Source organism: Ovis aries, chromosome 20 (assembly GCF_016772045.2).
Source record: "Ovis aries strain OAR_USU_Benz2616 breed Rambouillet chromosome 20, ARS-UI_Ramb_v3.0, whole genome shotgun sequence".
NCBI lineage: Eukaryota > Metazoa > Chordata > Mammalia > Artiodactyla > Bovidae > Ovis > Ovis aries.
In genome coordinates this window covers 30,711,469-30,726,657 of record NC_056073.1, presented here as the reverse complement: position 1 = coordinate 30,726,657, position 15,189 = coordinate 30,711,469, and the positions used below count along the sequence as shown (strand labels likewise).

Genomic DNA, 15,189 nt, shown 5'->3' with positions numbered 1-15,189 from the left:
GAATGTTACGTCTTTCTAGATGGGCATCAAAATGAAATAGATAACTCATTTTCCAGTAGGCATAATAGATGGTGAGCAGTGCACAGAAAATGACACGAGGAAGAAAGAAACTTTGAGACTTTGGGTTTGAGACTCAGGTGCACTGTTTATTGACAAGATGATGCTGGCCATTTCATCTTTCTAAGCCACAATTTTCAGAACTGTAAAACAAACAGCATTGGGAATTCCCTCGTAGACCAGTGGTTAGGACTTGGTGGTTTCACAGCAAACACTGGGTTCAATCCCTGCTTGGGGAACTAAGACCCCCAAAGACATCTGGTACACACTAGTAATAATAAACAAGGAGTTTAGCTATACCTACTGCAAGAGCTTTATAGTGAGATAGGCATAGAAGAGCTTTGTAAAATGTAATTAACTACAGATACTGTATAGTACCACTCTTATTGAATGTCACATTCCCACATAATTCTTATTCCTCATCATTCTTCATCAGAAGCCAAACTCATTCTGGTATTAAAGACCTCATAGGTCTCTTCCCTCTTAACTTTCCCTCTTGATGCAATCTATTATATTCAAAAAGACTCTTGAGTAACCATTTCACATTTTCCCATTTATCCAAATATCCTTCTCAACCAAACCACTGTTCTAAGAGACGGGATTTGGGGCTCTTTCCAGAAAGAAGAAAGTATGGAATGCAACTGCAATGGATGAAAAATAAAATCTCATTTAGAAAAGCTAGAAAGATAGTCAAAGATTTTTTTTTTTCTTTAAAGTTGAAAGACTAAAATTTAATAAACTATTAACCAGTAAAGTGTATGTAAGGGGCTGGTGGTGGGGGTGGGGGTGGGGTGGGGGGGGCGGAATAGGCTGTAAGCAAATAAATAAGATGAAGCCTTTTAACCATGAGCTATTTGCCCACTGACAATCTGCTCAGGGACTCATGACTTGTATGGTGGACTCTATGGACACCCTGGGGAACCTATAAACACCTTTTCAATATCATGTTTTAGAATACCAATACAGGATAAGAAAGGCATATTAAAATATAATTTTAAAATGTATTTACATACATATAATGTGCTTCATTAGTCATATCAAATAACAAAGAGCAACTGGTGGAATAACAAATGTCAGTTTCAAGGACTCAGAATGATGTAAACTCTATTTCAAGATATCTTCATATCTTCAAAGTGACATAAAAACATCTGTGACAGCCACTGCACTGTTGAAAAAGTCAATAAGGTCTGCAAAATCCACTGTAACTGCTTGTGCTTACAGACATACTAAAAGGAAATGCTTAACTGAATTTAGTTTGCTAAGATGTAATTTTTCCCCAACCATGCTTACGACTGCCTAATGGTCTACAAAACTCAGATTTTTGTCAAGATTCATCAGTAAAACACAGTGGCATTCCCCTGAAATTAAAAACAGGATAAAGTGGAAATGACGAAACATCCATCTTCCTAGAACAATTTATTTTGCCCTGGTTACTGCGGCTCGAGGAGCTAAGCATTCTCCTTGCGTTTCCCAAAGCTTAATTATTTCTATCTCCCTATTTATTACTTATCCACCAAAAGATATGAGACTGCCAACCATCTTAGCGGGAAAGAATTTGATAAACGGGTAAATTATAAACAGCCAGGAGTGCTTTTTACATTTTTTTTTTTTAACAATTTTTTTACTATACCTTAGTGTTAGGGTTGGCTCCCCCATTGGCTCAGCTGTAAAAAATCCGCCCTACGATGCAGGAGATACAGGTTCGATCCCTGGGCCGGTAAGATCCCCTGGAGAGCGAAATGGCAACCCACTCCAGGATCCTTGCCTGGAAATCCCAAGGTAAGAGGAGCCTGGCGGGGTGCAGTCCATGGGGTCTCAAAAAAGTCGGACGACTGAGCAGTTCACACTGTCAGCATAGTAGGAACAATTATGCAGACTCAGGCAGAATATCAGTAGTATCAAAGTCCCCTCGAGTAGGACTACATTCGTTAAGAGGGAAAAAAATACAAGCTGTTCAACTGTTTCCAAGTATACGCAAATCCTTGTATTTCAATCTCTAATTGACGCAGTATTTCCTCCTAGAGACCAAGCAAATAAACTCGGGAGTGCGTTCTGATTGGCTAATTCTCCTTAGACACTACAAACCAATGAGAAAGAAAACCTTACAAACATCCAGACTGTAATAATCCATTCTTCAGGTTGCACTTTTTCCCTAACAAATATGGAGGATGAAAACAGGGCGGCAGAGGGCGAACAAAGGCCCAAAACCAGCTCCTCCCGGGCCAGGCTCGTTTCCCAGGGGCCGCATGCATCGTCTGCTTCCCAAGGGTAACTACTCCGACCGGGTCCCGGTGTACGAGACCGCGGTGCTGGAGTACAAGGAAGAGATACCGGAGCCGGCGGGGAACGGGGCCCATCACAAAGCGTACACTACCCACCCCACCCCCCGAAGCTTAAAATCCTCAACGAGGAACTTCGGGGTCGCGTTACCATCGCACAGTGCAGCGTCCTGCTCAACATCCCTGCTAAGACCCAGAGCCGTCACAAGTGGCTCCTTTCAGAGGCACAGAGCTCGCACTACAGCACTGTGACCACCATCACGATACTGACCCTGTGGTGCGCGCGCACCCGGACGCACACTCAGCTACCCAATCACAGTAGAGCGGCAAATTTAAAAAAATTAATTACCTTTATTACAAAACTCGTAGGTAAACTTAGGGATTTATGTCCGGTTAAGCTCTTTCACCTGAAATTAGTGGGTGGCTCTGAAAAGAGCCTTTGAGATTTTCAAAGCAGGAGGTGCCGCTGAAGATTTACTTCTTCTTGGAGACCGCCTTCTTGGCCTTTGTAGCCTTTGGCTTGGCAGCTTTAGGTTTGGCTGCCTTGGGCTTGGGGGCTTTGGCCTTGGCCGGACTCTTAGTCGGCTTCTTCGGTTTGGCTGCCTTCGCCTTCTTCGGGCTCTTAGCTACTTTCTTGGTCCCAGCAGCCGCCGCCGGCTTTTTTACTTTCTTAGGGGTCTTCTTGGCAGCCTTCTTCGGAGTGGCCGCACCCGTGGCTTTCTTGGGCTTCTTAGCCGCCCCAGCAGCCTTCTTGGGCTTGGCCGCGCCCGCCTTTTTCGCCTTGGGCTTGGCCTCCCCGGTGGCCGCCTTCTTGTTGAGCTTGAAAGAGCCAGACGCCCCGGTGCCCTTGGTCTGCACCAGGGTGCCCTTGCTCACCAGACTCTTGAGACCCAGTTTGATGCGGCTGTTGTTCTTCTCCACATCGTAGCCGGCGGCCGCCAATGCCTTTTTGAGCGCAGCCAGAGACACGCCGCTGCGCTCCTTGGAGGCGGCGACAGCCTTGGTGATGAGCTCGGACACCGGGGGCCCAGAGGCCTTGCGTTTTCCAGCGGCCGCGCCCGACTTCTTCGTCTTCTTCTTAACAGGTGTCTTCTCTGCAGGTGGGGGAGCAGCAGGAGCAACCGGAGCCGTCTCCGACATGCTTCTGTTTAGCCAGGAAAGACAAAATAGTAAGGGTAAACTGTCAGAACGGCGTGTCCCGGGCGTCGCCGGCTGGGGGTTTATATAGAGAGTCGCTGAGTGATGATTGGTTGCCTGGTCTGTGCGCCGCGCGGCTAGGGAGGACTCCTCGGCTCTGCCGAGTGGCTGTGTTTTTTGCCCCTTAAAAAAGAAGAAAAATATAAGAAATCTGGGCACGAAATAATTAGGCATGTGGGGGAAACTGATCCGAGACTCTTCAGGCTTCATTCCTGCCTTATTTGCTATACCTAGTTTCAAAACCGGCTCCCTGAAACTTTCCTGATTCCCCCAACTCTCTTGGAAACTTCAGTCAAATTGAGACAACTTTCAGATTTTCCTTAAAATTACTAGTTCTCTCTGTTTCCTTTGCAAATCTTTCTTCCAGGGCATTGTCATACACATTGTTTTCTTTTCAACTCTATATAAATAACCTCATTTTTACTGAAATATACGAGGAAAATAGGTTTTTTCGCGAGAGCAATAGCACAGCTCTCCTGCAACTTGTTTGCACTAAGCACTGGGAATTGGCACTGGGATAGAAAATTCTACGTACAAGATAGATAACTATTTTAGCAAAAACTGACTTTTTAAAAAAGTTTATGAGTGACGAGACTATAAACTGGGTTTGATTGCAGTGTTTCGTGATTTAAACGGGTTTTCTGGAAGGCTGGGGTGTGGGGCTGCTCCGTTTGTTTTTCTAGATAAACAGCTCCAAACACAGTCTTTAAAACCTTCTTTCAAACTTAGTATAATAGACTTTTTAGACCCAAAATGGGCATTAGAAATCCCTCATGCCATCCTCAATGAAGAAAAGTGAATCATGAAGCCCCAGAATGGCAGTTCTATAACAACCAGCTCTAAGCTCAAAAAACAGACACCTGGGTTAATGTTGTAAATTGCTTAGTGACAGTCTGTCCATTAGCCTTTTTTTTTTCCCAATATTTATCGTACAATTGTGTACATATTTCCTGTATTCCAAAATGATACTTTAAATACATATTTGATTTAACTGTTTTCAACACTGCAAATAGGCACACAGGGCGTTAGAAGAAAAAATTCTCCTTTAAATCATTTCCTGAGTCTTCATAACTTTCCTTGAGTTTTTACTAGCAAAATACAAAGCTGACTGTCGCAACCTAAATTAATTGGCTGAATATGTTCACCTGAGGAGCTGAACTAACATTTCATAGCAAATATGGCTGATTTACTACTCCATCTCTTTGTAACATGCAGAACTAATGGAATTGAGTAAATATTGGATTATTGAGCACAAAACTAGTACCTATTAAATAATCAAATACTGAAACTAAGTCTTATGTTTGTCAAAGTAAATAAACAGGAAAGATATTTTGGTGTTGTGATTTTTTTTCTAGTAGATATCCCTACTTTCAAAAATCTAATTCTTCTGGCCTACGTTCAATAGTAACTTGAGAATTTTCTCATATAACTCCAAGACAGGATAATCAGTTTTAAAGATGTCATCTCTCCATACTTAACAAATTACATAGACATCACTTGGTTTGTTTTTCAATAGTTATTTTGGACTCGTACTGTCTAAAAGTAAATCTCTGGGACTTGAGACCATGTTATATACCAAATACAAATACAGTGTATAAAGAGGGAAGGTTAAAATTTTGGCTACGGAACATTCCAATTTTCCCAGGACAGGTATTTTATGAGTCTGGAAAAAAGGGCTACTTGTCATCCTCAATGATATCACTGTCAATAGCAACAGTAACAGTAATATAGGCCCCTTTCCTTTTCAAGCACATTATAAAGGCTCTTTTCCTTTTTGGGCCAGAGCCTAATACTATCAGTCCTCAAGATACAGGTAAAATCCAGATGTTTAATACTTTACTATTTTGGTAATCATTGTAGTCATAATATCAGTTGTTGAATACATGTTCAACTTGTTCCCTAAGTTATATGTACTCAGTTTAAGATAGGTGAAAAGTACTTCCTACAGCAGATGTCACAATTTCTTTCTTATGCAACTACTGTTGGTACCATGGCTTTTTAGGTACCAAATAAGGGAGAAGACACTGGGCTCAGGGCCATTCGCTTCATTGTTTATAGGTCTCTGCCTTTCCCAGAGGACGATAATTGAGACATGCTTCCACCTGAAAATTTCTTCCCCAGATATTTATAGAATGATGGAGCTATGCTGCATGTAGATACAGTTATTGCTTGAGACCCAAGTACTTACACTCTAACTGTAGTGTGGACATGGTTCTTGAAAGCAGGATCATCCCCATGGGACTGTAAATTTGGAAAGTTTCTCCTATTACTTATAGCCCACAAAAAAAAACTTGTGTTTAATACTTTTGAATCCTAAATCTACATAGATCCTAAAACAGTGTATTTTTCTGCTAGACTAAGAATTCAACTATTTTTACCTTATAGATTTAAAAAATAAATAAGAAAAACTAAAGTGAGACAAGTGATGGGCATCTCGCAACTTCATGTCCTCTTAATGTTGGTGTCAACACCCTACTCTACCATAGCCAGTGACTGTAAAAGATATAGGTAGTATGCACCAGGGCAAGCCACGGGCACTGTATATAAGCATGCTAAAATTCATTAACTTTCAAAAATGTAAGGAAAAAAGTGACTATGTTCACTAAATATAAAAAAGGCCAAATTAAAAAGAAGAGCTATATAACAAGTGGAACATTGTGTTATAATCATGTGCTCAGAAAGGTAATGAGAAATCACATCCATTTTTTCTGTCAGATGGTCTCACCTGAGGACCAGGTGAAACTCCTGGTTGAAACTCCCCTCCAAGCTCCTGCTTGAAACTCCCCTCCAAGCATAACTATATATTATTAATTTAATTTCCTAAAACAACTTTACTATACTCAACTTTCCAGTTTCCTTCTATCTGTAATATCTGGTACATCTAGAAGTTAACTAATTTCTATTATACTTCAAAAATACGCCAATCCTCAGTTCCAGCAGCAAGTCTCAGTCTCATATATTTACCACATTCCATTTCTCAGGCTGGGCTAGAAGTTCTCCATAAGAAATTTTCTATCAAAATACAGCCTAAAACAACCTACTACAATGATAGAAGTGTTTGTATCTGCACAACCACTATGTTTACCTGTGGTTATTGAGCATCTATTAAATAGTAGTTACTGACTGAAGAAATTATTTCTTTAATTTGATTTCATTTTCACTAATTTAAATTTAAATGAACACAGGTGGCTAGTGGCTAATGTAGGACACCACAGCTCTAAAACAACTCTCTCAAACCAGCCAAGTGGTTAGAGCAAACTACCCACTTGGAGATACTGTTTAAAATGCTGTATCATTTCAGTAGACTTGGGGTTAGTCCTGAAATTCTCAAAGTCTAAGCTCCTGAGCCTGCCTACTCAACTGTTCATGTCTGACTCTTTGCGATATCTTGTACTGCAGCCCGCCAGTGTCCTATGTCCTTGGGATTTCCCAAGGCAAGAATTCTGCCATTGGGTTGCCATTTCCTACTCTAGCAGATCTTCCTGACTCAGGATCAAATCTGTGTCTCCTGCGACTACTGCACTGTTTGTACACGGGTACTTGGAATATAATAAACCCTGAATTGTTGAAAGGATGAATCAATGATTCTTGTTAGTGCCTCTCTCAAAAAGGAGAGCATGGGAGAACAAATTGTCTAAATCTACAGGTAAGCACACCTGAAATAAAACTCAAAACTTTGTGACTCAGGAAATAATAATCCTCTAACTGCCTATGCGGTAAACACCAGCAAAGAAGGGAGTTTTTTCTTAATGACCTCTGTAGTTACATAGAAGGCATTCAATGTGAATATGTGGAATGTGAGTAAATATTGGCATCAGCCTAGTAAACTTATCAATGCCTATCTTCGGTGTGTAGAACATCAGTTATCCTTTTAACATGAACAGCATTTCAGTCAATAATTTTTAAAATGCGGTTAATTTGCAAATTCCTATTCAGTGGCAACCCACTGCATTATTCTTGCCAGGGAAATCCCATGGAGAGGAGCCTGGAGGGTTACAATCCATGGGGTCGAAAGAGTTGGACATGACTTAGTCACTAACCCACCACAATTCATCATGCTGTATCTTCAATACTCCACTGACGTAGGTGGCAAGGACATTACACCCCAGAATCAGAGAGCATCAGTTCTAACCCCAACAATGCTACTTATTAGAACAGAATTAGGTTTTCAAGTCTGCGATTCTTCATGTTCACAATGTAAATAGTGATTTTCCAGCATAGAGTGGAAATTCAGTTAACTTTATCTCCCCTTCCTGAAGTTCCCGCTTTATCAGAAATGTTGAAACGATGTATATCTAAAGCTTTGCCAAACGAAAACATTGACGATCAGCCAAATTTGAAAAGTATTGCTAGGAATTTAAGAAATACACTTTTTAAAGTATCTTCACATTTACAATTAGTTTTATTCTGCTTTCTGTCCCTTTTTATAGACAGATGTGGCAAAACAGCCTCCTTTTATTAAATAATAAAAATGGTGAGGAAACTTGTACAATATTAATTGAGAAAACCCACAGAGACCTGTCTACAGACCACAAAACCAGCGACTCTGGACCCCAACCAGGAAATAGGAGGGTCAGACACCCAATAGCATTTCCACGCCCCCTTCCCTTCTTGGCAATAGCAAACACCCAGTAAGATAGGGAAGAGGCAGGGGCAGAAGTCTAGTTCCCGCCCTCGCTGTTTCAGTTTCCTAAAAGGTCCGCAAAACTGATATATAAAGGGCTGCAGCTGGTTCTCGGGTACTGGAAAAGAACAACAGTTGCTTTTCATCATGTCTGGTAGGGGCAAAGGAGGAAAAGGGCTCGGAAAAGGAGGCGCGAAACGCCATCGCAAAGTTCTGCGGGACAACATCCAGGGTATTACCAAACCTGCTATTCGGCGCTTGGCTCGTCGTGGTGGCGTGAAGCGCATCTCTGGGCTCATCTACGAGGAGACCCGCGGTGTCCTAAAGGTGTTCCTGGAGAACGTGATCCGGGACGCGGTCACCTACACCGAGCACGCCAAGCGCAAGACTGTCACTGCCATGGACGTGGTCTACGCGCTCAAGCGTCAGGGCCGCACCCTCTATGGTTTCGGCGGCTAAGTTGCCGTGTAGTTAGGAAGTTTCTGCTTACAAAACGGCCCTTTTCAGGGCCATCCACTTGGTCATAAAAAGGGCTGTTACTTAGCGAATAAGCCAGAGGTACTATGCCTGATATCTAATGGTAATAGAAGGTTTGCGGTGTTACTGCAAGCTAGTCATTGTATTTGTCCTTTTTTTTTTCAACTTTGACTCTCAAGATGGCGATTTTCAGACATGTTAATAGAACAAGGCCGAAGGAAATCTCAGGCAGTGGGACTGCTAGGTTATTTTTTTCCTCAATAGGAGTGGATTGTAGCTGGAAATGCAGTTTTCTAATTTCAATGTGTTTAAGTTCATCTCATTCCACAAAGGTTAAAATTAACTCCTAGAATATCCCACTGACCTAGCTCCTAGTGTCCTGTAGAGGGCACCTGAGACTGAAACAACCTCCCTCCCACAGGAAACATTACAGATAGCTATAGGCAGATGGATCCATAGCTAATAAACCCGGGTGGGAGGGACATTTAAAAATTCAGTCTTACCCAGTGCACTCTTGAAGGACCCTTTGGAAATGTAGCATGATTAAGAGGTTATCAGTCATCTTAATACTTAATTTCCAAAATATTGATAATGTGCCTTGAATTCCTGTGTTAGGTCAACCTATGGCCTTCCCACCTCATCTGACTATCCTTACCGCTCCATTTTCCCACTAGGCAGAAAAGATTGTCTTCAGACCTTCTCCCTGCCACCTGGTTTCTAAATCTTTCACTCCCTGAGGACTTGTATTTGTATCAGTGGAAATACTGGAGTGGGTGAACACATCCAGGGACAGTTTCATTCTGTGCTTGTTTTCTCAAGATAGATATTAATGGAGCCCACTTCCACTATCAATAACTACCTATAACTTATTTGATTGTACAACGAATTACTTGGTCATCCTTATTTAACAATAGAGATGTCCCAGATTAAGGTTTTAATATTCCTCCTTCCTGTATATGTTTTAGTGTCTGTCACTTACTAGATCCTTCCCATTTATGAAATCTCCAAGCCTGGGATAATCTGGAGTCACTGCATATCTTTTCATGATTATATGTGGTGGCTCTTCTAGCCCGTGGGATTTTCTAGGCAAGAAGCAAGAATACTGGAGTGAGCTGCCATTTCTAGGGGATCTTTTGGACCCAAGGATCGAATCGGGGTCGCCAGCCACTCCTGCCTTGGCAGGCAGATTGTTTTACACTGAGCCCCATGAGAAGCCCAAAGGAGGAAGGGACGCCAAAGGATGAGCTAGTTAAATAGCATTCTACGGGACACAGTGGTGGTCAGAGAAGCCTGGAGTCCTATGGTCCGAGAGGTAGCAAAGAGTAGGACACGACAGCAATGGGACTCTACCCACTATTCCCAGGTCTGTGTAGGTTAAGAGGCAAATTTCCTCAGAAAAGTTATCGGCCTCCTGGGCAGCAAAGAAAGTGGCCCGTACGGGGATCGAACCCGCGACCTTGGCGTTATTAGCACCACGCTCTAACCAACTGAGCTAACCGGCCCTGCTTTTCACCAGGAAAAAATATCCTCCCCATAGTGCCCAGAGACCTCTGAATGGGCAAATCTAAACCTATATTTCTAATTCCACTACATGAGATTTTGTTTATTACTCCTGACTTCATAACCTTCTCACAGTGTTTTGTTGTGCCTTTCTTCCTCACCAACATCCTATGATCTCCGTGATGTTTCTCAGTTTGCTTCTTTGGCTCCTATTCCTGGTTTGTGATTCGTCCCAAACAACAAACTCTTGTTCTCCATTATCAATTTGTAAACCCTCCTTGAGCCGTCTCATCCAGAATGTACCATAAATGGTAAGACACCAAACAAACAAAAAATGGTAAGACACGTGGCATCCAAAAAAGAATTGAATAACAACTATAACGGAGACTATGCTACCCCAGAATATGCCACTATGGCATAAAAATTATTTTCAGCAAAGGAACTTGAAGAACATCTGATGTAAGAATGGGGCTCTGACTTCCCTTTTTCTTCCCCAAAGCAGGTAATTATTCCTTGTGAAAGGTGCCTTCCCTTTACCAAGAAAAAAATTAACAGTTTTGTCACCAAAAAATGCGGAGTCCAGGATAAGAGAAATCTGTACAAACAGACCTTGTTAAAATAATCCTTATTTTCCTTTAGTCTCCTCATGTATGTTAGCTTCTATTTCACAATTACTACTCTTTGTTCGAACTAAACATTTAGGCCTAACTGCCTTTTAGATCATCATTTTCCTGTGAGTTCAGTTCAGTTCAGTCGCTCAGTCGTGTCCGACTCTTTGCGACCCCATGAATCGCAGCACGCCAGGCCTCCCTGTCCATCACCAACTCCCAGAGTCCACTGAAACCCATGTGCATTGAGTCGGTGATGCCATCCAGCCATCTCATCCTCGGCTGTCCCCTTCTCCTCCTGCCCTCAATCCCTCCCAGCATCAGAGTCTTTTCCAATGAGTCAATGAGCATTACTTTACTAGTGTGTGCAAAGAGTGCAATTGTGCGGTAGTTTGAGCATTCTTTGTCATTGCCTTTCTTTGGAATCGGAATGAAAACTGACCTTTTCTAGTCCTGTGGCCACTGCTGAGTTTTCCAAACTTGCTGGCTTATTGAGTGCAGCACTTTCACAGCATCATCTTTCAGGATTTGAAACAGCTCAAATGGAATTCCATCACCTCCACCAGCTTTGTTCGTAGTGATGCTTTCTAAGGCCCACTTGACTTCACATTCCAAGATGTCTGGCTCTAGATGAGTGATGACATCATCATGATTATCTGGGTCGTGAAGATCTTTTGTGTACAGTTCTTCCGTGTATTCTTGCCACCTCTTCTTAATATCTAAGACTCCCATATACATATAAAAAGATTAAATAAAACTCGCATTCTTTTCTGCTATTAATCTGTCTTATGTCAACTAAATTTTCAAGCCTGGCTAGAAATCCTAAAAAGGTAGCGGAAAGTTTCGCTCCTCCTACAAAGTTTTCCAATCCCTATAGTGGCCTGAGAGGTCTCTCTACCTGCATTATTCCCAATCTATGATCACTACCTCCCACAGCTGATTTCATTATCCCCTATAGGAAGAGAGATTCCGAGTCTGGAGAGACTAACTTTTATTCCAGGCCTGACCGTGCCACCAAGATGAGCAGAGAGCTAGCCTATCTCTCTCTCCCCACTGCCACCCACTCCTTCCCCCAGCTCCCTTCCTGCTCCACCTCCTCCACCTGCTCTCCTTCTTCCTCTTCTTCTCCTTCCCATTCTTCTCTTTTTGTCAGAAACTGTAAAGAGTCTGAGATCTTACCCTACTTAGAAGATAATAAAATAACCTGTAACTTTTTCACGACTGCTAATAGTAGATACAACACCTAGATCAGAGAGCAAGAGGCTTTATTATTCACAGCCCAGCAGCAAGAAGGTTGCATTGGTTCACCATGCCCACCGAGTCCCATAGGGGCGAACTGGACGGGCCTAGGTGGATGTTGCATGCACAGTGGGTTTGCATCACAGCCACGGGACAGCTTGGGGGACTGGTGGCTTAAAGTGAGTGTGGCAAGTAAACCTGCTGTTTGTCTGGGAGCAACCACCACCCTATTCTTTAAGGTCCCTCAACCCTGATGAGTAGCATTCTTGACACAGCCTGTAAGAACAGGTAAGAACTCTCAGGGCAGATTGCCTCTTACAGCACTGTGTTCAAAAAACTAACACTGAATATATTCAAGCAGGGACACTGATGATGAAAATTTTTATTGTTAGAGCCATTTGCAGGCAAAGTAGCTATGAGGGTATGAGGAAGAAGGTCATTTGGGAGATGGGCCCAGAAGGAGTAGCAAGTGTTAGGCTGAGGAAAGAGCAGAGAATGGAGAGGAGGCAGGGGATTCACTATGTTATTGAAGAGTATCCAGTTCTGCAACAGATACTAAGTATATGTTGGACTCAGAGACTAGAGACAAACGTGTTCTAAACACAGAGGATGGGATTGAAGGACAAAACAGGCACCGCACACTCACGAGGCACATAAAGAACCCAGCATCTATGAGGCATCTCATATTTAAGAAACCTTCAGAGTCCCTTGGACTGCAAGGAGATCCAACCAGTCCATTCTAAAGGAGATCAGTCCTGGGTGTTCTTTGGAAGGAATGATGCTAAAGCTGAAACTTCAGTACTTTGGCCACCCCATGCGAAGAGTTGACTCATTGGAGAAGACTTTGCTGCTGGGAGGGATTGGAGGCAGGAGAAGAAGGGGACGACCGAGGATGGGATGGCTGGATGGCATCACTGACTCGATGAACGCGAGTCTGAGTGAACTCCGGGAGTTGGTGATGGACAGGGAGGCCTGGTGTGCTGCGATTCATGGGGTCGCAAAGAGTCGGACATGACTGAGCGACTGAACTGAACTGAACTGATAAATTGGCCAACCTCTTACCCCTTACCCATGACATGCTGATAAAAACCCATTGGTGAGTGACAACTATAGACCAAGCAAAACTACCCACGTGATCAGACCCAGCTACCTTGGACCTGCTCAGTCCTCTTGTTCAACTTAACTCTGATCCTCAGAAGCCCATCATCACACAGGAAGGCTAATGAGGCAGAACAAAAGATGTATGAACACTGTGCTAGAACAAAATTCATCTAGTAGGACCTCCCACCTGTTGGTCTTATCCTGAGGATGGTTGTGCAACCCCATCTCTTTCCCTGTACTTTTTGCAAGATTGATTCAAATTCCTAAAACATTTTAATGACCTCTGGGAGAGTTGTGTGGTGCACTTGAAGGTTAAACTGCCACCATAAAATTGCCATTTCGGCATGACTTATTTGAGATAAAAACACTTGAAAAACAGGTGGAAAAGGGCACTCCTACCTCTTATATTTTTGTCCTACTGCAATGTACCAGAGGAAAAATAGCATTCTTACGACCAGAGATATACTCTTAAGCATCTGCATTGGTAAATTAACCCTCCTTTTTCTACCATTGAGCACCATAAAAGCTCTTTGACTGTCACCTTCATTGCCACCTGTATTGCATCAGGCTAACCCACAGAGCACCCAAGTGCAAGCTCTTTCATAGAAAAAGTAGGTGGCCCTGAAAAGGGCCTTTGCAACAAGAGCCTTGCAAAGCTTAAACTTAACCACCAAATCCATAGAGAGTGCGGCCCTGACGCTTGAGAGCGTAGACCACGTCCATGGCGGTGACAGTCTTGCGCTTGGCGTGCTCGGTGTAGGTGACAGCGTCCCGGATCACATTCTCCAGAAACACCTTCAGCACTCCACGGGTCTCCTCGTAGATGAGGCCGGAGATACGCTTAACTCCTCCACGCCGGGCCAGACGGCGAATGGCCGGCTTTGTGATGCCCTGAATGTTGTCGCGCAAAACTTTGCGGTGACGCTTAGCGCCCCCCTTTCCAAGGCCCTTTCCACCCTTGCCGCGTCCAGACATGTTACCTAAATGCTGAGCACTAATGCCGAGTGTGCCTAATGCAAAGCCCGCCGCCTATTATGTAGCGATAGTGCGGACCTTTGTGAAAACTGGAAGAACAGAAAGGCGGGAAACTGCACTGAGTCCCCGCCCCTTCTAAAATCTAAAGTGAAACAGGCTAGCGAGATTTACTCGTATTTAGAAAATGGCTCAGAGGTAAAGAATCCGTCTGCAATGCGGGAGAGGAGGGTTGGGTCGGTCGGAAAGATCCCCTGGAGAAGAAAATGACAACCCATTCCAGTATTCTTGCCTGGGAAATCCCATAGAAAGAGGAGCCTGGCGAGCTACAGTCTATAAAGGGGCAAACAGTTCGACAAGACTGACCACGCACACACTCCATTAATCTATCTGAATCTTAGTAGCTTTCTTCGTAAAATAGGATATATGCTATTAATAACTGAGTTGTTGTAAACAAAATAGCATCTAGTTCTTGAACAATAAATTCCTGCAATCTGTTACTGAAAGCAAAGTATAATAGCTAACACACATTGAGAGATTTCAAAACTTTCTAATATACTGGTTTGTACAGTGTGCTTTAATTTATACAAATTGAGCATATACATTTCATCAGTGAAGGATTGCAAAGGAAAAGAATATAAATTGTCAGGGGCTAATAACCTGTTCTTGTATACAGGTAGTTGGTGCATGGAATTCAAGCAAAGATATCATAAACTCCAGTGGTGGGCAAAGAAATTTACACAAGTGCCAGAAATAAAAATGTGATCTTCCTTAGATTTTTATATTATTTTAAAAAAAATTTTCTTTTTTTTGCTGAGCACATGGGAGAGCTAAGATTTAAATGATGCCCTTAAAAGAAATAGAATGTTCAAACTAGCTTTTTTAAAATTCACACTTATGATACACCAAGCACACTGTCCTAAAGAGTATAGATTAGCTCAGCCAAGTGCTCCATCAGAAAATTAGAGATTATGAATGTCAAATTTCAAAACAATTTATTTTGAGGTAGCAGCACCAACAGCTAAAAAAATCACACACCAGCATAAATGAACCAAATTTAAATTCAGTGGGTATGTCATCACTAAAACAGGCAGAAGACAGGAAAACATTGCTGTTTAAGAAAAACAAAACAAAC

General features: G+C 42.6%; 3 protein-coding genes and 1 non-coding gene across 5 annotated transcripts in view; 1 reads left to right on the top strand and 3 right to left on the bottom strand.

The window, feature by feature from the left end:
- Positions 1 to 125: 125 nt before the first annotated feature.
- Positions 126 to 3,534, bottom strand: LOC101109397 (histone H1.3). Its single transcript, XM_060403386.1, has one exon. The coding sequence runs from the start codon at positions 3,474 to 3,476 to the stop codon at positions 2,811 to 2,813; it is 666 nt and encodes a 221-aa protein (XP_060259369.1). The 5' UTR covers positions 3,477 to 3,534; the 3' UTR covers positions 126 to 2,810.
- Positions 126 to 15,189, bottom strand: part of LOC101108868 (uncharacterized) — a 37,216-nt gene continuing 22,152 nt past the window's right edge. Inside the window, exons 1-2 of one of the 2 annotated variants that reach the window (XR_009597630.1) lie at positions 11,185 to 14,091; positions 126 to 3,656 (exon numbers count right to left, since the gene is read on the bottom strand). Coding sequence is in view for 1 of the 2 variants with exons in the window: in XM_015102565.4 (XP_014958051.2) it covers positions 13,746 to 14,076 (331 nt within the window). In the remaining variant the exon portion in view is untranslated. Of the gene's footprint in view, positions 3,657 to 11,184; positions 14,092 to 15,189 lie in introns of those variants that run through there. The other variant, XM_015102565.4, reaches the window with a different exon arrangement.
- Positions 8,275 to 8,673, top strand: LOC114109699 (histone H4). The gene has a single exon (XM_042237208.2). The coding sequence runs from the start codon at positions 8,305 to 8,307 to the stop codon at positions 8,614 to 8,616; it is 312 nt and encodes a 103-aa protein (XP_042093142.2). The 5' UTR covers positions 8,275 to 8,304; the 3' UTR covers positions 8,617 to 8,673.
- On the bottom strand, positions 10,063 to 10,136 carry TRNAI-AAU (transfer RNA isoleucine (anticodon AAU)). Its single transcript has one exon. It is a non-coding gene; the product is annotated as a tRNA-Ile (tRNA).